This window comes from Scyliorhinus torazame, chromosome 3, assembly GCF_047496885.1.
Source record: "Scyliorhinus torazame isolate Kashiwa2021f chromosome 3, sScyTor2.1, whole genome shotgun sequence".
Taxonomy (NCBI): domain Eukaryota; kingdom Metazoa; phylum Chordata; class Chondrichthyes; order Carcharhiniformes; family Scyliorhinidae; genus Scyliorhinus; species Scyliorhinus torazame.
Window position 1 is genome coordinate 376,010,251 of NC_092709.1, and position 27,499 is coordinate 376,037,749.

General features: G+C 53.1%; 1 protein-coding gene across 1 annotated transcript in view; it reads right to left on the minus strand.

Annotated features, from left to right (window-relative positions):
• The window catches only part of LOC140409454 (galectin-3-binding protein-like), a 130,050-nt gene extending 124,210 nt beyond the window's left edge, over positions 1–5,840 (minus strand). Inside the window, exons 1-2 of the mRNA XM_072497886.1 lie at positions 5,834–5,840; positions 5,593–5,784 (exon numbers count right to left, since the gene is read on the minus strand). Coding sequence (XP_072353987.1) covers positions 5,593–5,784; positions 5,834–5,840 — 199 coding nt within the window. The remainder of the gene's footprint in view (positions 1–5,592; positions 5,785–5,833) is intronic.
• Positions 5,841–27,499: the final 21,659 nt, after the last annotated feature.

Consider the following 27,499-nt stretch of genomic DNA (forward strand, 5'->3'; position numbering starts at 1 on the left):
CACACAACACACACACACACATCACACCCACACACAACACACACACACAACACACACACACACATACAACACACACACACACAACACACACACATCACATACACACAACACACCCACACACAACACACACAACACACACACACACATCACACACACAACACACACACACAACACACACACACAACACACACACATACAACACACATCACACACACACAACACACACACACACACAACACACATCACACACACACAACACACACATCACACACACAACACACACACACACACAACACACACAACACACACACACAACACACACACAACACACACACACAACACACACGCACACAACACACACACACAACACAACACACACACACAACACACACACACACAACACACACACAACGCACACACAACACATACACACACACAACACACACACAACACACACACATCACACCCACACACATCACACCCACACACATCACACCCACACACATCACACACAACACACACACACACAACACACATCACACACTCAAATAACACACACACACAACACACACAACACACACACAACACACAGAACACACACACAAAAACACAACACACATCACACACTCACACAAGACACACACACAACACACACAACACACAGAACACACACACACACATCACACACAAATCACACACACGCACAACACACACACACAACCCACACACACACAACACACACAACACACACACACATCACACCCACACACATCACACACACACACATCACACCCACACAACACACACACACATCACACCCACACACAACACACACAACACACACACACATACAACACACACACACACACAACACACACACATCACACACACACAACACACCCACACACAACACGCACAACACAACACACACACACATCACACCCACACACATCACACACACACATCACACACACACACAACACACACAACACACGCACATCACACACACACAACACACCCACACACAACACGCACACACAACACACACAACACACACACAAAACACACACGCACAACACACACACACAACACACACACATACAACACACATCACACACACACAACACACACAACACACATCACACACACACAACACACACACACACATCACACACACACAACACACACACACAACACACACACACACAACACACACAACACACACACACACAACACACACACGCACACAACACACACACTCAACACACACACACAACACACACACAACACACACACAACACACACACACACACACAACACACACACAACACACACACAACACACATCTCACACACACACACAACACACACACACACAACACACAACACACACAACACACACACACAACACACACACAACCCGCACACACAACACACACACACATCACACCCACACACAAAACACACAACACACACACACAACACACACACACGACACACAGAACACACACACGCACACACACAACACACACAACACACACACAACACACACACAACACACCCACACACAACACACACAACACACGCACACACACAACACACACACAACACACACACAACACACACAACACACAACACACACAACACACACACACAACACACCCACACACAACACACACACACAACACACACACAACACACACACAACACACACACAACACACATCACAACCACAAACATCACACCCACACACATCGCACACACACATCACACCCACACACATCACACCCACACACATCACATCTACACACATCACATCTACACACATCACACACAACACACACACACAACACACATCACACACTCACATAACACACACACACAACACACACACAACACACAGAACGCTAACACACACACACACAACACACATCACACACTCACACAAGACACACACACAACACACACAACACACAGAACAGACACACACACAACACACATCACACCCACACACATCACACACACACATCACACACACACAACACACACACACATCACACCCACACACAACACACACACACAACACACACACACATACAACACACACACGCACACAACACACACACACCACGCACACACAACACACCCACACACAACACACACAACACACACACACAACACACACACACATCACACCCACACACAACACACACACACAACACACATCACACACACAGCACACACACACAACACACGCACACAACACACACACACAGCACACACACACAACACACACAACACACAACACACACACAACACACATCTCACACACAAACACACAACACACACAACACACACACACAACACACACACACACAACACAAACCCACACAACACATGCACACAACACACAGATCGTTGTTTCATCTGCAAATTTAGCAACAGAGCCTTCAGATCCTTCTTCCAGATCATTGATGTATATTGTGAAAAGTTGTGGTCCCAGCACCGACCCCTGAGGCACACCACTAGTCACCGGCTGCCATCCTGAAAAAGACCCCTTTATCCCCACTCTCTGCCTTCTGCCAGTCAGCCAATCCTCAATCCATGCTAGGAATGTTCTGGAGTTTGATTGGCCAGGGAGAGCTGGAGATTGGGCAGCACGGTAGCACAGTGGTTAGCACTGTTGCTTCACACCGCCAGGATCCTGGGTTCGATTCCATCTTGGGTCACTGTCTGTGCGGAGTCTGCACGTTCTCCCCGTGTCTGCGTGGGTTTCCTCCAGGTGCTCCGATTTCCGCCCACAGTCCAAAGACAACAAGGACTCCTACATCAGATTCGCCTACTGCCGCAACCGGTCCACAGCAGACGCCATCTCCCTGGCCCTACACTCATCCATTGAGCATCTCGACAACAAGGACTCCTACATCAGAATCCTATTTATTGACATCAACACCATAATTCCAGCCAAGCTCATATCAAAGCTCCAAAACCTAGGACTTGGCTCCCCACTCTGCAACTGGATCCTCGATTTTCTGACCAACAGACCACAATCAGTAAGAATGAACAACAACACGTCCTCCACAATAGTCCTCAACACCAGCGCCCCGCAAGGCTGCGAACTTAGCCCCCTACTCTACTCCCAGTACACACACGACTGCGTGGCAAAACTTGGTTCCAACTCCATCTACAAGTTTGCTGATGATACGACCATTGTGGGCCGGATCTCGAATAACGACGAGTCAGAATACAGGAGGGAGATAGGGAATCCAGTGGAGTGGTGTAGCGACACCAATCTCTCCCTCAATACCAGCAAAACTACAGAGCTGGTCATTGACTTCAGGAAGCAAAGTACTGTACACACCCCTGTCAGCATCAACGGGGCCGAGGTGGAGATGGTTCGCAGTTTCAAATTCCTAGAGGTGCACATCTCCAAAAATCTATCCTGGTCCACCCACGTCGACGCTACCACCAAGAAACCACAACAGCGTCTATACTTCCTCAGGAAACTAAGGAAATTCGGCATGTCCACATTGACTCTTACCAACTTTTACAGATGCACCATAGAAAGCATCCTATCGGGCTGCATCACAGCCTGGTATGGCAACTGCTCGGCCCAGGACCGCAAGAAACTTCAGAGAGTCGTGAACACCGCCCAGTCCATCACACGAACCTGCCTCCCATCCATTGACTCCATCTACACCTCCCGCTGCCTGGGGAAAGCGGGCAGTATAATCAAAGATCCCTCCCACCTGGCTTACTCACTCTTCCAACTTCTTCCATCGGGCAGGAGATACAGAAGTCTGAGAACACGCACGAACAGACTCAAAAACAGCTTCTTCCCCACCGTCACCAGACTCCTAAATGACCCTCTTATGGACTGAGCTCATTAACACTACACCCTGTATGCTTCACCCGATGCCGGTGTTTATGTAGTTACATTGTGTACCTTGTGTTGCCCTATTATGTATTTTCTTGTATTCCCTTTTCTTCCCATGTACTTAATGATCTGTTGAGCTGCTCGCAGAAAAATACTTTTCACTGCACCTCGGTACACGTGACAATAAACAAATCCAATCCAATCCAAGATGTGCAGGTTAGGTGGATTAGCCATGACAAATTGCCCCTTAGTGTCCAAAAAAAAAAGGTTGGGTGGGGTTACTGGGTTACGGGGATAGGGTGGAGGTGTGGGTTTAAGTTGGGCGCGCTTTCCAAGGGCCGGTGCAGACTCGATGGGCCGAATAGCCTCCTCCTGCACTGTAAATTCTATGACTCTATGACATCTGGAGCTTGATTGGTCAGGGAGAGCTGGTGTTTCATTGGTCAGGGAGAGCTGGAGTTTGATTGGCCAGGGAGAACTGGAGTTTGATTGGCCAGGGAGAACTGGAGTTTGATTGGCCAGGGAGAACTGGAGTTTGATTGGCCAGGGAGAGCTGGAGTTTGATTGGCCAGGGAGAACTGGAGTTTGATTGGCCAGGGAGAACTGGAGTTTGATTGGCCAGGGAGAACTGGAGTTTAATTGGCCAGGGAGAACTGGAGTTTGATTGGCCAGGGAGAACTGGATTCTGATTGGCCAGGGAGAACTGGATTCTGATTGGCCAGGGAGAGCTGGAATCGAATTTCCCAGGGCGATCTGGAGTCTGATTGGCCAGGGAGAACTGGATTCTGATTGGCCAGGGAGATCTGGATTCTGATTGGCCAGGGAGAGCTGGTGTTTGATTGGCCAGGGAGAACTGGAGTCTGATTGGCCACTGAGATATGGAATCGAATTTCCCAGGGAGATCTGGAGTCTGATTGGCCAGAGAGATCCGGAGTCTGATTGGCCAGGGAGATCTGGAGTCTGATTGGCCAGGGAGATCTGGAGTCTGATTGGCCAGGGAGATCTGGAGTCTGATTGGCCAGGGAGATCCGGAGTCTGATTGGCCAGGGAGATCTGGAGTCTGATTGGCCAGGGAGATCCGGAGTCTGATTGGCCAGGGAGATCTGGAGTCTGATTGGCCAGGGAGATCTGGAGTCTGATTGGCCAGGGAGATCTGGAGTCTGATTGGCCAGGGAGATCTGGAGTCTGATTGGCCAGGGAGATCTGGATTCTGATTGGCCAGGGAGATCTGGAGTCTGATTGGCCAGGGAGATCTGGATTCTGATTGGCCAGGGAGATCTGGAGTCTGATTGGCCAGGGAGATCTGGATTCTGATTGGCCAGGGAGAGCTGGAGTCTGATTGGCCAGGAAGATCTGGAGTCTGATTGGCCAGGGAGAGCTGGAGTCTGATTGGCCAGGGAGAGCTGGAGTCTGATTGGCCAGGGAGATCTGGAGTCTGATTGGCCAGGGAGATCCGGAGTCTGATTGGCCAGGGAGATCCGGAGTCTGATTGGCCAGGGAGATCTGGAGTCTGATTGGCCAGAGAGATCCGGAGTCTGATTGGCCAGGGAGATCTGGAGTCTCATTGGCCAGGGAGATCTGGAGTCTGATTGGCCAGGGAGATCTGGAGTCTGATTGGCCAGGGAGATCTGGAGTCTGATTGGCCAGGGAGATACAAGTGTGTCCGAGGAAATCCCTGGTTTATTTTGAGGATAAACAGGTCCTGAGTTCACCTACCAGATCCGAACACGCCTCCTATTGCAGCCTCTGTTGCGTTGATGTATCCCAGGCTGCGACAGACAACATGAGCATCAACGATATCCCAGTTATCATCACACACAGTCCCCCACTCGCCGCTGTAATAAATTTCAACTCTGCCTTCACTGGGTAACCGACCCCCAGAGAGTCTCAGTTCTCCATATTCCACCCCTGTCAACACAGAGACAAGAGGTTAATACAGGCAGCCTTCAGAGAGAGCGTAACATCAGCCTGGGACTATCCCGGAACGTCAGACACTGCTCCCTGTAACTGGGTAAATCCGGGAACGTCAGACACTGCTCCCTGTAACTGGGTAAATCCGGGAACGTCAGACACTGCTCCCTGTAACTGGGACTATCCCGGAACGTCAGACACTGCTCCCTGTAACTGGCAATATCCCGGAACGTCAGACACTGCTCCCTGTAACCGGGACTATCCCGGAACGTCAGACACTGCTCCCTGTAACTGGGTAAATCCGGGAACGTCAGACACTGCTCCCTGTAACTGGGTAAATCCTGGAACGTCAGACACTGCTCCCTGTAACTGGGTAAATCCTGGAACGTCAGACACTGCTCCCTGTAACTGGGTAAATCCGGGAACGTCAGACACTGCTCCCTGTCACTGGGACAATCCGGGAACGTCAGGCACTGCTCCCTGTAACTGGGTAAATCCGGGAACGTCAGACGCAGCTCCCTGTAACTGGGTAAATCCGGGAACGTCAGACACTGCTCCCTGTAACTGGGACTATCCCGGAACGTCAGACACTGCTCCCTGTAACTGTGTAAATCCGGGAACGTCAGACACTGCTCCCTGTAACTGGGTAAATCCGGGAACGTCAGACACTGCTCCCTGTAACTGGGTAAATCCGGGAACGTCAGACACTGCTCCCTGTAACTGGGTAAATCCGGGAACGTCAGACACTGCTCCCTGTAACTGGGACTATCCCGGAACGTCAGACACTGCTCCCTGTAACTGGGTAAATCCGGGAACGTCAGACACTGCTCCCTGTAACTGGGACTATCCCGGAACGTCAGACACTGCTCCCTGTAACTGGGTAAATCCGGGAACGTCAGACACTGCTCCCTGTAACTGGGTAAATCCGGGAACGTCAGACACTGCTCCCTGTAACTGGGTAAATCCGGAACGTCAGACACTGCTCCCTGTCACTGGGACAATCCGGGAACGTCAGGCACTGCTCCCTGTAACTGGGTAAATCCGGGAACGTCAGGCGCAGCTCCCTGTAACTGGGTAAATCCGGGAACGTCAGACACTGCTCCCTGTAACTGGGACTATCCCGGAACGTCAGACACTGCTCCCCGTCACTGGGAATATCCCGGAACGTCAGACACTGCTCCCTGTAACTGGGTAAATCCGGGAACGTCAGACGCAGCTCCCTGTAACTGGGTAAATCCGGGAACGTCAGACACTGCTCCCTGTAACTGGGTAAATCCGGGAACGTCAGACACTGCTCCCTGTAACTGTGTAAATCCGGGAACGTCAGACCCTGCTCCCTGTAACTGGGTAAATCCGGGAACGTCAGACACTGCTCCCTGTAACTGGGACTATCCCGGAACGTCAGACACTGCTCACTGTAACTGGGAATATCCCGGAACGTCAGACACTGCTCCCTGTAACTGGGAATATCCCGGAACGTCAGACACTGCTCCCTGTAACTGGGTAAATCCGGGAACGTCAGACACTGCTCCCTGTAACTGTGTAAATCCGGGAACGTCAGACACTGCTCCCTGTAACTGGGTAAATCCGGGAACGTCAGACACTGCTCCCTGTAACTGGGTAAATCCGGGAACGTCAGACACTGCTCCCTGTAACTGGGACAATCCGGGAACGTCAGACACTGCTCCCTGTAACTGGGACTATCCCGGAACGTCAGACACTGCTCCCTCTAACTGGGTAAATACGGGAACGTCAGACACTGCTCCCTGTAACTGGGACTATCCCGGAACGTCAGACACTGCTCCCTGTAACTGGGTAAATCCGGGAACGTCAGACACTGCTCCCTGTAACTGGGAATATCCCGGAACGTCAGACACTGCTCCCTGTAACTGGGTAAATCCGGGAACGTCAGACACTGCTCCCTGTAACTGGGTAAATCCGGGAACGTCAGACACTGCTCCCTGTCACTGGGACAATCCGGGAACGTCAGGCACTGCTCCCTGTAACTGGGTAAATCCGGGAACGTCAGACGCAGCTCCCTGTAACTGGGTAAATCCGGGAACGTCAGACACTGCTCCCTGTAACTGGGACTATCCCGGAACGTCAGACACTGCTCCCCGTCACTGGGAATATCCCGGAACGTCAGACACTGCTCCCTGTAACTGGGTAAATCCGGGAACGTCAGACGCAGCTCCCTGTAACTGGGTAAATCCGGGAACGTCAGACACTGCTCCCTGTAACTGGGTAAATCCGGGAACGTCAGACACTGCTCCCTGTAACTGGGTAAATCCGGGAACGTCAGACACTGCTCCCTGTAACTGGGTAAATCCGGGAACGTCAGACACTGCTCCCTGTAACTGGGACAATCCGGGAACGTCAGACACTGCTCCCTGTAACTGGGTAAATCCGGGAACGTCAGACACTGCTCCCTGTAACTGTGTAAATCCGGGAACGTCAGACCCTGCTCCCTGTAACTGGGTAAATCCGGGAACGTCAGACACAGCTCCCTGTAACTGGGACTATCCCGGAACGTCAGACACTGCTCCCTGTAACTGGGAATATCCCGGAACGTCAGACACTGCTCCCTGTAACTGGGTAAATCTGGGAACGTCAGACACTGCTCCCTGTAACTGGGTAAATCCGGGAACGTCAGACACTGCTCCCTGTAACTGGGTAAATCTGGGAACGTCAGACACTGCTCCCTGTAACTGGGTAAATCTGGGAAAGTCAGACACTGCTCCCTGTAACTGGGACAATCCGGGAACGTCAGACACTGCTCCCTGTAACTGGGTAAATCTGGGAACGTCAGACACTGCTCCCTGTAACTGGGACAATCCGGGAACGTCAGACACTGCTCCCTGTAACTGGGAATATCCCGGAACGTCAGACACTGCTCCCTGTAACTGGGTAAATCCGGGAACGTCAGACACTGCTCCCTGTAACTGGGTAAATCCGGGAACGTCAGACACTGCTCCCTGTAACTGGGAATATCCCGGAACGTCAGACACTGCTCCCTGTAACTGTGTAAATCCGGGAACGTCAGACACTGCTCCCTGTAACTGGGTAAATCCGGGAACGTCAGACACTGCTCCCTGTAACTGGGACTATCCCGTAACGTCAGACACTGCTCCCTGTAACTGGGTAAATCCGGGAACGTCAGACACTGCTCCCTGTAACTGGGTAAATCCGGGAACGTCAGACACTGCTCCCTGTAACTGGGTAAATCCGGGAACGTCAGACACTGCTCCCTGTAACTGGGTAAATCCGGGAACGTCAGACACTGCTCCCTGTAACTGGGAATATCCCGGAACGTCAGACCCTGCTCCCTGTAACTGGGTAAATCCGGGAACGTCAGACACTGCTCCCTGTAACTGGGTAAATCTGGGAACGTCAGACACTGCTCCCTGTAACTGGGTAAATCCGGGAACGTCAGACACTGCTCCCTGTAACTGGGTAAATCCGGGAACGTCTGACACTGCTCCCTGTAACTGGGACAATCCGGGAACGTCGGACACTGCTCCCTGTAACTGGGTAAATCCGGGAACGTCAGACACTGCTCCCTGTAACTGGGAATATCCCGGAACATCAGACACTGCTCCCTGTAACTGGGTAAATCCGGGAACGTCAGACACTGCTCCCTGTAACTGGGTAAATCCGGGTACGTCAGACACTGATCCCTGTAACTGGGAATATCCCGGAACGTCAGACACTGCTCCCTGTAACTGGGTAAATCCGGGAACGTCAGACACTGCTCCCTGTAACTGGGACTATTCGGGAACGTCAGACACTGCTCCCTGTAACTGGGTAAATTTGGGAACGTCAGACACTGCTCCCTGTAACTGGGTAAATCTGGGAACGTCAGACACAGCTCTCTGTAACTGGGTAAATCCGGGAACGTCAGACACTGCTCCCTGTAACTGGGTAAATCCGGGAACGTCAGACACTGCTCCCTGCAACTGGGACTATCCCGGAACGTCAGACACTGCTCCCTGTAACTGGGTAAATCCGGAACGTCAGACACTGCTCCCTGTAACTGGGTAAATCCGGGAACGTCAGACACTGCTCCCTGTAACTGGGACAATCCGGGAACGTCAGGCACTGCTCCCTGTAACTGGGTAAATCCGGGAACGTCAGACGCAGCTCCCTGTAACTGGGTAAATCCGGGAACGTCAGACACTGCTCCCTGTAACTGGGACTATCCCGGAACGTCAGACACTGCTCCCCGTCACTGGGAATATCCCGGAACGTCAGACACTGCTCCCTGTAACTGGGTAAATCCGGGAACGTCAGACGCAGCTCCCTGTAACTGGGTAAATCCGGGAACGTCAGACACTGCTCCCTGTAACTGGGTAAATCCGGGAACGTCAGACACTGCTCCCTGTAACTGTGTAAATCCGGGAACGTCAGACCCTGCTCCCTGTAACTGGGTAAATCCGGGAACGTCACACACAGCTCCCTGTAACTGGGACTATCCCGGAACGTCAGACACTGCTCCCTGTAACTGGGAATATCCCGGAACGTCAGACACTGCTCCCTGTAACTGGGAATATCCCGGAACGTCAGACACTGCTCCCTGTAACTGGGTAAATCCGGGAACGTCAGACACTGCTCCCTGTAACTGGGTAAATCTGGGAACGTCAGACACTGCTCCCTGTAACTGGGTAAATCCGGGAACGTCAGACACTGCTCCCTGTAACTGGGACTATCCCGGAATGTCAGACACTGCTCCCTGTAACTGGGTAAATCCGGGAATGTCAGACACTGCTCCCTGTAACTGGGTAAATCCGGGAACGTCAGACACTGCTCCCTGTAACTGGGAATATCCCGGAACGTCAGACACTGCTCCCTGTAACTGGGTAAATCTGGGAACGTCAGACACTGCTCCCTGTAACTGGGTAAATCTGGGAACGTCAGACACTGCTCCCTGTAACTGGGTAAATCCGGGAACGTCAGACACTGCTCCCTGTGATTGGGAATATCCCGGAACGTCAGACACTGCTCCCTGTAACTGGGTAAATCTGGGAACGTCAGTCACTGCTCCCTGTAACTGGGTAAATCCGGGAACGTCAGACACTGCTCCCTGTAACTGGGTAAATCCGGCAACGTCAGACACTGCTCCCTGTAACTGGGAATATCCCGGAACGTCAGACACTGCTCCCTGTAACTGTGTAAATCCGGGAACGTCAGACACTGCTCCCTGTAACTGGGTAAATCCGGGAACGTCAGACACTGCTCCCTGTAACTGGGACTATCCCGTAACGTCAGACACTGCTCCCTGTAACTGGGTAAATCCGGGAACGTCAGACACTGCTCCCTGTAACTGGGTAAATCCGGGAACGTCAGACACTGCTCCCTGTAACTGGGTAAATCCGGGAACGTCAGACACTGCTCCCTGTAACTGGGTAAATCCGGGAACGTCAGACACTGCTCCCTGTAACTGGGAATATCCCGGAACGTCAGACCCTGCTCCCTGTAACTGGGTAAATCCGGGAACGTCAGACACTGCTCCCTGTATCTGGGTAAATCTGGGAACGTCAGACACTGCTCCCTGTAACTGGGTAAATCTGGGAACGTCAGACACTGCTCCCTGTAACTGGGTAAATCCGGGAACGTCAGACACTGCTCCCTGTAACTGGGTAAATCCGGGAACGTCAGACACTGCTCCCTGTAACTGGGACAATCCGGGAACGTCAGACACTGCTCCCTGTAACTGGGACTATCCGGGAACGTCAGACACTGCTCCCTGTAACTGGGTAAATCCGGGAACGTCAGACACTGCTCCCTGTAACTGGGACAATCCGGGAACGTCAGACACTGCTCCCTGTAACTGGGTAAATCCGGGAACGTCAGACACTGCTCCCTGTAACTGGGTAAATCCGGGAACGTCAGACACTGCTGCCTGTAACTGGGTAAATCTGGGAACGTCAGACACTGCTCCCTGTAACTGGGACTATCCGGGAACGTCAGACACTGATCGCTGTAACTGGGTAAATCCAGGAACGTCAGACACTGCTCCCTGTAACTGGGTAAATCCGGGAACGTCAGACACTGCTCCCTGTAACTGGGTAAATCCGGGAACGTCAGACACTGCTCCCTGTAACTGGGACTATCCCGGAACGTCAGACACTGCTCCCTGTAACTGGGTAAATCCGGGAACGCCAGACACTGCTCCCTGCAACTGGGTAAATCCGGGAACGTCAGACACTGCTCCCTGTAACTGGGTAAATCTGGGAACATCAGACACTGCTCCCTGTAACTGGGTAAATCTGGGAACGTCAGACACTGCTCCCTGTAACTGGGACAATCCGGGAACGTCAGACACTGCTCTCTGTAACTGGGTAAATCCGGGAACGTCAGACATTGCTCCCTGTAACTGGGTAAATCTGGGAACGTCAGACACTGCTCCCTGTAACTGGGAATGTCCCGGAACGTCAGACACTGCTCCCTGTAACTGGGTAAATCCGGGAACGTCAGACACTGCTCCCTGTAACTGGGTAAATCCGGGAACGTCAGACACTGCTCCCTGTAACTGGGAATATCCCGGAACGACAGACACTGCTCCCTGTAACTGGGTAAATCCGGGAACGTCAGACACTGCTCCCTGTAACTGGGTAAATCGGGGAACGTCAGACACTGCTCCCTGTAACTGGGTAAATCCGGGAACGTCAGACACTGCTCCCTGTAACTGGGTAAATCCGGGAACGTCAGACACTGCTCCCTGTAACTGGGACAATCCGGGAACGTCAGACACTGCTCCCTGTAACTGGGTAAATCCGGGAACGTCAGACACTGCTCCCTGTAACTGGGTAAATCCGGGAACGTCAGACACAGCTCCCTGTAACTGGGAATATCCCGGAACGTCAGACACTGCTCCCTGTAACTGGGTAAATCCGGGAACGTCAGACACTGCTCCCTGTAACTGTGTAAATCCGGGAACGTCAGACACTGCTCCCTGTAATTGGGTAAATCCGGGAACGTCAGACACTGCTCCCTGTAACTGGGTAAATCCGGGAACGTCACACACTGCTCCCTGTAATTGGGTAAATCCGGGAACGTCAGACACTGCTCCCTGTAACTGGGTAAATCCGGGAACGTCAGACACTGCTCCCTGTAATTGGGTAAATCCGGGAACGTCAGACACTGCTCCCTGTAACTGGGTAAATCCGTGAACGTCAGACACAGCTCCCTGTAACTGGGAATATCCCGGAACGTCAGACACTGCTCCCTGTAACTGGGTAAATCCGGGAACGTCAGACACTGCTCCCTGTAACTGGGTAAATCCGGGAAAGTCACACACTGCCCCCTGTAACTGGGTAAATCCGGGAACGTCAGACACTGCTCCCTGTAACTGGGTAAATCCCGGAACGTCAGACACTGCTCCCTGTAACTGGGACTATCCCGGAACGTCAGACACTGCTCCCTGTAACTGGGTAAATCCGGGAACGTCAGACACTGCTCCCTGTAACTGGGTAAATCCGGGAACGTCAGACACTGCTCCCTGTAACTGGGTAAATCCGGGAACGTCAGACACTGCTCCCTGTAACTGGGTAAATCCGGGAACGTCAGACACTGCTCCCTGTAACTGGGTAAACCCGGGAACGTCAGATACTGCTCCCTGTAACTGGGACTATCCGGGAACGTCAGACACTGCTCCCTGTAACTGGGTAAATCCGGGAACGTCAGACACTGCTCCCTGTAACTGGGTAAATCCGGGAACGTCAGACACTGCTCCCTGTAACTGGGTAAATCCGGGAACGTCAGACACTGCTCCCTGTAACTGGGAATATCCCGGAACGTCAGACACTGCTCCCTGTAACTGGGTAAATCAGGGAACGTCAGACACTGCTCCCTGTAACTGGGTAAATCCGGGAACGTCAGACACTGCTCCCTGTAACTGGGTAAATCCGGGAACGACAGACACTGCTCCCTGTAACTGGGAATATCCCGGAACGTCAGACACTGCTCCCTGTAACTGGGTAAATCCGGGAACGTCAGACACTGCTCCCTGTAACTGGGACTATCCGGGAACGTCAGACACTGCTCCCTGTAACTGGGTATATCCGGGAACGTCAGACACTGCTCCCTGTAACTGGGTAAATCCGGGAACGTCAGACACTGCTCCCTGTAACTGGGACAATCCGGGAACGTCAGACACTGCTCCCTGTAACTGGGTAAATCCGGGAACGTCAGACACTGCTCCCTGTAACTGGGACAATCCGGGAACGTCAGACACTGCTCCCTGTAACTGGGTAAATCCGGGAACGTCAGACCCTGCTCCCTGTAACTGGGACAATCCGGGAACGTCAGACACTGCTCCCTGTAACTGGGTAAATCCGGGAACGTCAGACCCTGCTCCCTGTAACTGGGACAATCCGGGAACGTCAGACACTGCTCCCTGTAACTGGGTAAATCCGGGAACGTCAGACACTGCTCCCTGTAACTGGGACAATCCGGGAACGTCAGACACTGCTCCCTGTAACTGGGTAAATCCGGGAACGTCAGACACTGCTCACTGTAACTGGGTAAATCCGGGAACGTCAGACACTGCTCCCTGTAACTGGGACAATCCGGGAACGTCAGACACTGCTCCCTGTAACTGGGTAAATCCGGGAACGTCAGACACTGCTCCCTGTAACTGGGTAAATCCGGGAACGTCAGACACTGCTCCCTGTAACTGGGTAAATCCGGGAACGTCAGACACTGCTCCCTGTAACTGGGTAAATCCGGGAACGACAGACACTGCTCCCTGTAACTGGGAATATCCCGGAACGTCAGACACTGCTCCCTGTAACTGGGTAAATCCGGGAACGTCAGACACTGCTCCCTGTAACTGGGACTATCCGGGAACGTCAGACACTGCTCCCTGTAACTGGGTAAATCCGGGAACGTCAGACACTGCTCCCTGTAACTGGGTAAATCCGGGAACGTCAGACACTGCTCCCTGTAACTGGGACAATCCGGGAACGTCAGACACTGCTCCCTGTAACTGGGTAAATCCGGGAACGTCAGACACTGCTCCCTGTAACTGGGACAATCCGGGAACGTCAGACACTGCTCCCTGTAACTGGGTAAATCCGGGAACGTCAGACCCTGCTCCCTGTAACTGGGACAATCCGGGAACGTCAGACACTGCTCCCTGTAACTGGGTAAATCCGGGAACGTCAGACCCTCCTCCCTGTAACTGGGACAATCCGGGAACGTCAGACACTGCTCCCTGTAACTGGGTAAATCCGGGAACGTCAGACACTGCTCCCTGTAACTGGGACAATCCGGGAACGTCAGACACTGCTCCCTGTAACTGGGTAAATCCGGGAACGTCAGACACTGCTCCCTGTAACTGGGTAAATCCGGGAACGTCAGACACTGCTCCCTGTAACTGGGACAATCCGGGAACGTCAGACACTGCTCCCTGTAACTGGGTAAATCCGGGAACGTCAGACACTGCTCCCTGTAACTGGGTAAATCCGGGAACGTCAGACACTGCTCCCTGTAACTGGGTAAATCTGGGAACATCAGACACTGCTCCCTGTAACTGGGTAAATCTGGGAACGTCAGACACTGCTCCCTGTAACTGGGTAAATCTGGGAACATCAGACACTGCTCCCTGTAACTGGGTAAATCCGGAACGTCAGACACTGCTCCCTGTAACTGGGACAATCCGGGAACGTCAGACACTGCTCCCTGTAACTGGGTAAATCCGGGAACGTCAGACACTGCTCCCTGTAACTGGGTAAATCCGGGAACGTCAGACACTGCTCCCTGTAACTGGGTAAATCCGGGAACGTCAGACACTGCTCCCTGTAACTGGGTAAATCCGGGAACGTCAGACACTGCTCCCTGTAACTGGGTAAATCCGGGAACGTCAGACACTGCTCCCTGTAACTGGGTAAATCCGGGAGCGTAGACACTGCTCCCTGTAACTGGGACAATCCGGGAACGTCAGACACTGCTCCCTGTAACTGGGCCAATCCGGGAACGTCAGACACTGCTCCCTGTAACTGGGTAAATCCGGGAACGTCAGACACTGCTCCCTGTAACTGTGTAAATCCGGGAACGTCAGACACTGCTCCCTGTAACTGGGAATATCCCGGAACGACAGACACTGCTCCCTGTAACTGGGTAAATCCGGGAACGTCAGACACTGCTCCCTGTAACTGGGTAAATCCGGGAACGTCAGACACTGCTCCCTGTAACTGGGTAAATCCGGGAACGTCAGACACTGCTCCCTGTAACTGGGTAAATCCGGGAACGTCAGACACTGCTCCCTGTAACTGGGTAAATCCGGGAACGTCAGACACTGCTCCCTGTAACTGGGACAATCCGGGAACGTCAGACACTGCTCCCTGTAACTGGGTAAATCCGGGAACGTCAGACACTGCTCCCTGTAACTGGGTAAATCCGGGAACGTCAGACACAGCTCCCTGTAACTGGGGATATCCCGGAACGTCAGACACTGCTCCCTGTAACTGGGTAAATCCGGGAACGTCAGACACTGCTCCCTGTAACTGGGTAAATCCGGGAACGTCAGACACAGCTCCCTGTAACTGGGAATATCCCGGAACGTCAGACACTGCTCCCTGTAACTGGGTAAATCCGGGAACGTCAGACACTGCTCCCTGTAACTGGGTAAATCCGGGAACGTCAGACACTGCTCCCTGTAACTGGGTAAATCCGGGAACGTCAGACACTGCTCCCTGTAACTGGGTAAATCCGGGAACGTCAGACACTGCTCCCTGTAACTGGGACAATCCGGGAACGTCAGACACTGCTCCCTGTAACTGGGTAAATCCGGGAACGTCAGACACTGCTCCCTGTAACTGGGTAAATCCGGGAACGTCAGACACAGCTCCCTGTAACTGGGGATATCCCGGAACGTCAGACACTGCTCCCTGTAACTGGGTAAATCCGGGAACGTCAGACACTGCTCCCTGTAACTGGGTAAATCCGGGAACGTCAGACACAGCTCCCTGTAACTGGGAATATCCCGGAACGTCAGACACTGCTCCCTGTAACTGGGTAAATCCGGGAACGTCAGACACTGCTCCCTGTAACTGGGTAAATCCGGGAAAGTCACACACTGCTCCCTGTAACTGGGTAAATCCGGGAACGTCAGACACTGCTCCCTGTAACTGGGTAAACCCGGGAACGTCAGACACTGCTCCCTGTAACTGGGTAAATCCGGGAACGTCAGACACTGCTCCCTGTAACTGGGTAAATCCGGGAACGTCAGACACTGCTCCCTGTAACTGGGAAAATCCGGGAACGTCAGACACTGCTCCCTGTAACTGGGAATATCCCGGAACGTCAGACACTGCTCCCTGTAACTGGGTAAATCCGGGAACGTCAGACACTGCTCCCTGTAACTGGGTAAATCCGGGAAAGTCACACACTGCTCCCTGTAACTGGGTAAATCCGGGAACGTCAGACACTGCTCCCTGTAACTGGGTAAATCCGGGAACGTCAGACACTGCTCCCTGTAACTGGGTAAATCTGGGAACGTCAGACACAGCTCTCTGTAACTGGGTAAATCCGGGAACGTCAGACACTGCTCCCTGTAACTGGGTAAATCCGGGAACGTCAGACACTGCTCCCTGTAACTGGGACTATCCCGGAACGTCAGACACTGCTCCCTGTAACTGGGTAAATCCGGGAATGTCAGACACTGCTCCCTGTAACTGGGTAAATCCGGGAACGTCAGACACTGCTCCCTGTAACTGGGAATATCCCGGAACGTCAGACACTGCTCCCTGTAACTGGGTAAATCTGGGAACGTCAGACACTGCTCCCTGTAACTGGGTAAATCTGGGAACGTCAGACACTGCTCCCTGTAACTGGGTAAATCCGGGAACGTCAGACACTGCTCCCTGTGACTGGGAATATCCCGGAACGTCAGACACTGCTCCCTGTAACTGGGTAAATCTGGGAACGTCAGACACTGCTCCCTGTAACTGGGTAAATCCGGGAACGTCAGACACTGCTCCCTGTAACTGGGTAAATCCGGCAACGTCAGACACTGCTCCCTGTAACTGGGAATATCCCGGAACGTCAGACACTGCTCCCTGTAACTGTGTAAATCCGGGAACGTCAGACACTGCTCCCTGTAACTGGGTAAATCCGGGAACGTCAGACACTGCTCCCTGTAACTGGGACTATCCCGTAACGTCAGACACTGCTCCCTGTAACTGGGTAAATCCGGGAACGTCAGACACTGCTACCTGTAACTGGGTAAATCCGGGAACGTCAGACACTGCTCCCTGTAACTGGGGAAATCCGGGAACGTCAGACACTGCTCCCTGTAACTGGGTATATCCGGGAACGTCAGACACTGCTCCCTGTAACTGGGAATATCCCGGAACGTCAGACCCTGCTCCCTGTAACTGGGTAAATCCGGGAACGTCAGACACTGCTCCCTGTATCTGGGTAAATCTGGGAACGTCAGACACTGCTCCCTGTAACTGGGTAAATCTGGGAACGTCAGACACTGCTCCCTGTAACTGGGTAAATCCGGGAACGTCAGACACTGCTCCCTGTAACTGGGTAAATCCGGGAACGTCAGACACTGCTCCCTGTAACTGGGACAATCCGGGAACGTCAGACACTGCTCCCTGTAACTGGGACTATCCGGGAACGTCAGACACTGCTCCCTGTAACTGGGTAAATCCGGGAACGTCAGACACTGCTCCCTGTAACTGGGACAATCCGGGAACGTCAGACACTGCTCCCTGTAACTGGGTAAATCCGGGAACGTCAGACACTGCTCCCTGTAACTGGGTAAATCCGGGAACGTCAGACACTGCTGCCTGTAACTGGGTAAATCTGGGAACGTCAGACACTGCTCCCTGTAACTGGGACTATCCGGGAACGTCAGACACTGATCGCTGTAACTGGGTAAATCCAGGAACGTCAGACACTGCTCCCTGTAACTGGGTAAATCCGGGAACGTCAGACACTGCTCCCTGTAACTGGGTAAATCCGGGAACGTCAGACACTGCTCCCTGTAACTGGGACTATCCCGGAACGTCAGACACTGCTCCCTGTAACTGGGTAAATCCGGGAACGTCAGACACTGCTCCCTGCAACTGGGTAAATCCGGGAACGTCAGACACTGCTCCCTGTAACTGGGTAAATCTGGGAACATCAGACACTGCTCCCTGTAACTGGGTAATTCTGGGAACGTCAGACACTGCTCCCTGTAACTGGGACAATCCGGGAACGTCAGACACTGCTCTCTGTAACTGGGTAAATCCGGGAACGTCAGACACTGCTCCCTGTAACTGGGTAAATCTGGGAACGTCAGACACTGCTCCCTGTAACTGGGAATGTCCCGGAACGTCAGACACTGCTCCCTGTAACTGGGTAAATCCGGGAACGTCAGACACTGCTCCCTGTAACTGGGTAAATCCGGGAACGTCAGACACTGCTCCCTGTAACTGGGAATATCCCGGAACGACAGACACTGCTCCCTGTAACTGGGTAAATCCGGGAACGTCAGACACTGCTCCCTGTAACTGGGTAAATCGGGGAACGTCAGACACTGCTCCCTGTAACTGGGTAAATCCGGGAACGTCAGACACTGCTCCCTGTAACTGGGTAAATCCGGGAACGTCAGACACTGCTCCCTGTAACTGGGACAATCCGGGAACGTCAGACACTGCTCCCTGTAACTGGGTAAATCCGGGAACGTCAGACACTGCTCCCTGTAACTGGGTAAATCCGGGAACGTCAGACACAGCTCCCTGTAACTGGGAATATCCCGGAACGTCAGACACTGCTCCCTGTAACTGGGTAAATCCGGGAACGTCAGACACTGCTCCCTGTAACTGGGTAAATCCGGGAACGTCAGACACTGCTCCCTGTAATTGGGTAAATCCGGGAACGTCAGACACTGCTCCCTGTAACTGGGTAAATCCGGGAACGTCAGACACTGCTCCCTGTAATTGGGTAAATCCGGGAACGTCAGACACTGCTCCCTGTAACTGGGTAAATCCGGGAACGTCAGACACTGCTCCCTGTAATTGGGTAAATCCGGGAACGTCAGACACTGCTCCCTGTAACTGGGTAAATCCGTGAACGTCAGACACAGCTCCCTGTAACTGGGAATATCCCGGAACGTCAGACACTGCTCCCTGTAACTGGGTAAATCCGGGAACGTCAGACACTGCTCCCTGTAACTGGGTAAATCCGGGAAAGTCACACACTGCTCCCTGTAACTGGGTAAATCCGGGAACGTCAGACACTGCTCCCTGTAACTGGGTAAATCCGGGAACGTCAGACACTGCTCCCTGTAACTGGGTAAACCCGGGAACGTCAGATACTGCTCCCTGTAACTGGGACTATCCGGGAACGTCAGACACTGCTCCCTGTAACTGGGTAAATCCGGGAACGTCAGACACTGCTCCCTGTAACTGGGTAAATCCGGGAACGTCAGACACTGCTCCCTGTAACTGGGTAAATCCGGGAACGTCAGACACTGCTCCCTGTAACTGGGTAAATCCGGGAACGTCAGACACTGCTCCCTGTAACTGGGTAAACCCGGGAACGTCAGATACTGCTCCCTGTAACTGGGACTATCCGGGAACGTCAGACACTGCTCCCTGTAACTGGGTAAATCCGGGAACGTCAGACACTGCTCCCTGTAACTGGGTAAATCCGGGAACGTCAGACACTGCTCCCTGTAACTGGGTAAATCCGGGAACGTCAGACACTGCTCCCTGTAACTGGGAATATCCCGGAACGTCAGACACTGCTCCCTGTAACTGGGTAAATCAGGGAACGTCAGACACTGCTCCCTGTAACTGGGTAAATCCGGGAACGTCAGACACTGCTCCCTGTAACTGGGTAAATCCGGGAACGACAGACACTGCTCCCTGTAACTGGGAATATCCCGGAACGTCAGACACTGCTCCCTGTAACTGGGTAAATCCGGGAACGTCAGACACTGCTCCCTGTAACTGGGACTATCCGGGAACGTCAGACACTGCTCCCTGTAACTGGGTAAATCCGGGAACGTCAGACACTGCTCCCTGTAACTGGGTAAATCCGGGAACGTCAGACACTGCTCCCTGTAACTGGGACAATCCGGGAACGTCAGACACTGCTCCCTGTAACTGGGTAAATCCGGGAACGTCAGACACTGCTCCCTGTAACTGGGACAATCCGGGAACGTCAGACACTGCTCCCTGTAACTGGGTAAATCCGGGAACGTCAGACCCTGCTCCCTGTAACTGGGACAATCCGGGAACGTCAGACACTGCTCCCTGTAACTGGGTAAATCCGGGAACGTCAGACCCTGCTCCCTGTAACTGGGACAATCCGGGAACGTCAGACACTGCTCCCTGTAACTGGGTAAATCCGGGAACGTCAGACACTGCTCCCTGTAACTGGGACAATCCGGGAACGTCAGACACTGCTCCCTGTAACTGGGTAAATCCGGGAACGTCAGACACTGCTCCCTGTAACTGGGTAAATCCGGGAACGTCAGACACTGCTCCCTGTAACTGGGACAATCCGGGAACGTCAGACACTGCTCCCTGTAACTGGGTAAATCCGGGAACGTCAGACACTGCTCCCTGTAACTGGGTAAATCCGGGAACGTCAGACACTGCTCCCTGTAACTGGGTAAATCTGGGAACATCAGACACTGCTCCCTGTAACTGGGTAAATCTGGGAACGTCAGACACTGCTCCCTGTAACTGGGTAAATCTGGGAACATCAGACACTGCTCCCTGTAACTGGGTAAATCCGGAACGTCAGACACTGCTCCCTGTAACTGGGACAATCCGGGAACGTCAGACACTGCTCCCTGTAACTGGGTAAATCCGGGAACGTCAGACACTGCTCCCTGTAACTGGGTAAATCCGGGAACGTCAGACACTGCTCCCTGTAACTGGGTAAATCCGGGAACGTCAGACACTGCTCCCTGTAACTGGGTAAATCCGGGAACGTCAGACACTGCTCCCTGTAACTGGGTAAATCCGGGAACGTCAGACACTGCTCCCTGTAACTGGGTAAATCCGGGAACGTCAGACACTGCTCCCTGTAACTGGGTAAATCCGGGAACGTCAGACACTGCTCCCTGTAACTGGGACAATCCGGGAACGTCAGACACTGCTCCCTGTAACTGGGCCAATCCGGGAACGTCAGACACTGCTCCCTGTAACTGGGTAAATCCGGGAACGTCAGACACTGCTCCCTGTAATTGTGTAAATCCGGGAACGTCAGACACTGCTCCCTGTAACTGGGAATATCCCGGAACGACAGACACTGCTCCCTGTAACTGGGTAAATCCGGGAACGTCAGACACTGCTCCCTGTAACTGGGTAAATCCGGGAACGTCAGACACTGCTCCCTGTAACTGGGTAAATCCGGGAACGTCAGACACTGCTCCCTGTAACTGGGTAAATCCGGGAACGTCAGACACTGCTCCCTGTAACTGGGTAAATCCGGGAACGTCAGACACTGCTCCCTGTAACTGGGACAATCCGGGAACGTCAGACACTGCTCCCTGTAACTGGGTAAATCCGGGAACGTCAGACACTGCTCCCTGTAACTGGGTAAATCCGGGAACGTCAGACACAGCTCCCTGTAACTGGGAATATCCCGGAACGTCAGACATTGCTCCCTGTAACTGGGTAAATCCGGGAACGTCAGACACTGCTCCCTGTAACTGGGTAAATCCGGGAACGTCAGACACAGCTCCCTGTAACTGGGAATATCCCGGAACGTCAGACACTGCTCCCTGTAACTGGGTAAATCCGGGAACGTCAGACACTGCTCCCTGTAATTGGGTAAATCCGGGAACGTCAGACACTGCTCCCTGTAACTGGGTAAATCCGGGAACGTCAGACACTGCTCCCTGTAATTGGGTAAATCCGGGAACGTCAGACACTGCTCCCTGTAACTGGGTAAATCCGTGAACGTCAGACACAGCTCCCTGTAACTGGGAATATCCCGGAACGTCAGACACTGCTCCCTGTAACTGGGTAAATCCGGGAACGTCAGACACTGCTCCCTGTAACTGGGTAAATCCGGGAAAGTCACACACTGCTCCCTGTAACTGGGTAAATCCGGGAACGTCAGACACTGCTCCCTGTAACTGGGTAAATCCGGGAACGTCAGACACTGCTCCCTGTAACTGGGTAAACCCGGGAACGTCAGATACTGCTCCCTGTAACTGGGACTATCCGGGAACGTCAGACACTGCTCCCTGTAACTGGGTAAATCCGGGAACGTCAGACACTGCTCCCTGTAACGAGGTAAATCCGGGAACGTCAGACACTGCTCCCTGTAACTGGGTAAATCCGGGAACGTCAGACACTGCTCCCTGTAACTGGGTAAATCCGGGAACGTCAGACACTGCTCCCTGTAACTGGGTAAACCCGGGAACGTCAGATACTGCTCCCTGTAACTGGGACTATCCGGGAACGTCAGACACTGCTCCCTGTAACTGGGTAAATCCGGGAACGTCAGACACTGCTCCCTGTAACTGGGTAAATCCGGGAACGTCAGACACTGCTCCCTGTAACTGGGTAAATCCGGGAACGTCAGACACTGCTCCCTGTAACTGGGAATATCCCGGAACGTCAGACACTGCTCCCTGTAACTGGGTAAATCAGGGAACGTCAGACACTGCTCCCTGTAACTGGGTAAATCCGGGAACGTCAGACACTGCTCCCTGTAACTGGGTAAATCCGGGAACGACAGACACTGCTCCCTGTAACTGGGAATATCCCGGAACGTCAGACACTGCTCCCTGTAACTGGGTAAATCCGGGAACGTCAGACACTGCTCCCTGTAACTGGGACTATCCGGGAACGTCAGACACTGCTCCCTGTAACTGGGTAAATCCGGGAACGTCAGACACTGCTCCCTGTAACTGGGTAAATCCGGGAACGTCAGACACTGCTCCCTGTAACTGGGACAATCCGGGAACGTCAGACACTGCTCCCTGTAACTGGGTAAATCCGGGAACGTCAGACACTGCTCCCTGTAACTGGGACAATCCGGGAACGTCAGACACTGCTCCCTGTAACTGGGTAAATCCGGGAACGTCAGACCCTGCTCCCTGTAACTGGGACAATCCGGGAACGTCAGACACTGCTCCCTGTAACTGGGTAAATCCGGGAACGTCAGACCCTGCTCCCTGTAACTGGGACAATCCGGGAACGTCAGACACTGCTCCCTGTAACTGGGTAAATCCGGGAACGTCAGACACTGCTCCCTGTAACTGGGACAATCCGGGAACGTCAGACACTGCTCCCTGTAACTGGGTAAATCCGGGAACGTCAGACACTGCTCCCTGTAACTGGGTAAATCCGGGAACGTCAGACACTGCTCCCTGTAACTGGGACAATCCGGGAACGTCAGACACTGCTCCCTGTAACTGGGTAAATCCGGGAACGTCAGACACTGCTCCCTGTAACTGGGTAAATCCGGGAACGTCAGACACTGCTCCCTGTAACTGGGTAAATCTGGGAACATCAGACACTGCTCCCTGTAACTGGGTAAATCTGGGAACGTCAGACACTGCTCCCTGTAACTGGGTAAATCTGGGAACATCAGACACTGCTCCCTGTAACTGGGTAAATCCGGAACGTCAGACACTGCTCCCTGTAACTGGGACAATCCGGGAACGTCAGACACTGCTCCCTGTAACTGGGTAAATCCGGGAACGTCAGACACTGCTCCCTGTAACTGGGTAAATCCGGGAACGTCAGACACTGCTCCCTGTAACTGGGTAAATCCGGGAACGTCAGACACTGCTCCCTGTAACTGGGTAAATCTGGGAACGTCAGACACTGCTCCCTGTAACTGGGTAAATCCGGGAACGTCAGACACTGCTCCCTGTAACTGGGTAAATCCGGGAACGTCAGACACTGCTCCCTGTAACTGGGTAAATCCGGGAACGTCAGACACTGCTCCCTGTAACTGGGACAATCCGGGAACGTCAGACACTGCTCCCTGTAACTGGGCCAATCCGGGAACGTCAGACACTGCTCCCTGTAACTGGGTAAATCCGGGAACGTCAGACACTGCTCCCTGTAACTGTGTAAATCCGGGAACGTCAGACACTGCTCCCTGTAACTGGAAATATCCCGGAACGACAGACACTGCTCCCTGTAACTGGGTAAATGCGGGAACGTCAGACACTGCTCCCTGTAACTGGGTAAATCCGGGAACGTCAGACACTGCTCCCTGTAACTGGGTAAATCCGGGAACGTCAGACACTGCTCCCTGTAACTGGGTAAATCCGGGAACGTCAGACACTGCTCCCTGTAACTGGGTAAATCCGGGAACGTCAGACACTGCTCCCTGTAACTGGGACAATCCGGGAACGTCAGACACTGCTCCCTGTAACTGGGTAAATCCGGGAACGTCAGACACTGCTCCCTGTAACTGGGTAAATCCGGGAACGTCAGACACAGCTCCCTGTAACTGGGAATATCCCGGAACGTCAGACACTGCTCCCTGTAACTGGGTAAATCCGGGAACGTCAGACACTGCTCCCTGTAACTGGGTAAATCCGGGAACGTCAGACACAGCTCCCTGTAACTGGGAATATCCCGGAACGTCAGACACTGCTCCCTGTAACTGGGTAAATCCGGGAACGTCAGACACTGCTCCCTGTAACTGGGTAAATCCGGGAAAGTCACACACTGCTCCCTGTAACTGGGTAAATCCGGGAACGTCAGACACTGCTCCCTGTAACTGGGTAAATCCGGGAACGTCAGACACTGCTCCCTGTAACTGGGTAAATCCGGGAACGTCAGACACTGCTCCCTGTAACTGGGTAAATCCGGGAACGTCAGACACTGCTCCCTGTAACTGGGTAAATCCGGGAACGTCAGACACTGCTCCCTGTAACTGGGAATATCCAGGAACGTCAGACACTGCTCCCTGTAACTGGGTAAATCCGGGAACGTCAGACACTGCTCCCTGTAACTGGGTAAATCCGGGAAAGTCACACACTGCTCCCTGTAACTGGGTAAATCCGGGAACGTCAGACACTGCTCCCTGTAACTGGGTAAATCCGGGAACGTCAGACACTGCTCCCTGTAACTGGGTAAATCTGGGAACGTCAGACACAGCTCTCTGTAACTGGGTAAATCCGGGAACGTCAGACACTGCTCCCTGTAACTGGGTAAATCCGGGAACGTCAGACACTGCTCCCTGTAACTGGGACTATCCCGGAACGTCAGACACTGCTCCCTGTAACTGGGTAAATCCGGAACGTCAGACACTGCTCCCTGTAACTGGGTAAATCCGGGAACGTCAGACACTGCTCCCTGTAACTGGGACAATCCGGGAACGTCAGGCACTGCTCCCTGTAACTGGGTAAATCCGGGAACGTCAGACGCAGCTCCCTGTAACTGGGTAAATCCGGGAACGTCAGACACTGCTCCCTGTAACTGGGACTATCCCGGAACGTCAGACACTGCTCCCCGTCACTGGGAATATCCCGGAACGTCAGACACTGCTCCCTGTAACTGGGTAAATCCGGGAAGGTCAGACGCAGCTCCCTGTAACTGGGTAAATCCGGGGACGTCAGACACTGCTCCCTGTAACTGGGTAAATCCGGGAACGTCAGACACTGCTCCCTGTAACTGTGTAAATCCGGGAACGTCAGACCCTGCTCCCTGTAACTGGGTAAATCCGGGAACGTCAGACACAGCTCCCTGTAACTGGGACTATCCCGGAACGTCAGACACTGCTCCCTGTAACTGGGACTATCCCGGAACGTCAGACACTGCTCCCTGTAACTGGGAATATCCCGGAACGTCAGACACTGCTCCCTGTAACTGGGAATATCCCGGAACGTCAGACACTGCTCCCTGTAACTGGGTAAATCCGGGAACGTCAGACACTGCTCCCTGTAACTGGGTAAATCTGGGAACGTCAGACACTGCTCCCTGTAACTGGGTAAATCCGGGAACGTCAGACACTGCTCCCTGTAACTGGGACTATCCCGGAACGTCAGACACTGCTCCCTGTAACTGGGTAAATCCGGGAATGTCAGACACTGCTCCCTGTAACTGGGTAAATCCGGGAACGTCAGACACTGCTCCCTGTAACTGGGAATATCCCGGAACGTCAGACACTGCTCCCTGTAACTGGGTAAATCTGGGAACGTCAGACACTGCTCCCTGTAACTGGGTAAATCTGGGAACGTCAGACACTGCTCCCTGTAACTGGGTAAATCCGGGAACGTCAGACACTGCTCCCTGTGACTGGGAATATCCCGGAACGTCAGACACTGCTTCCTGTAACTGGGTAAATCTGGGAACGTCAGACACTGCTCCCTGTAACTGGGTAAATCCGGGAACGTCAGACACTGCTCCCTGTAACTGGGTAAATCCGGCAACGTCAGACACTGCTCCCTGTAACTGGGAATATCCCGGAACGTCAGACACTGCTCCCTGTAACTGTGTAAATCCGGGAACGTCAGACACTGCTCCCTGTAACTGGGTAAATCCGGGAACGTCAGACACTGCTCCCTGTAACTGGGACTATCCCGTAACGTCAGACACTGCTCCCTGTAACTGGGTAAATCCGGGAACGTCAGACACTGCTCCCTGTAACTGGGTAAATCCGGGAACGTCAGACACTGCTCCCTGTAACTGGGTAAATCCGGGAACGTCAGACACTGCTCCCTGTAACTGGGTAAATCCGGGAACGTCAGACACTGCTCCCTGTAACTGGGAATATCCCGGAA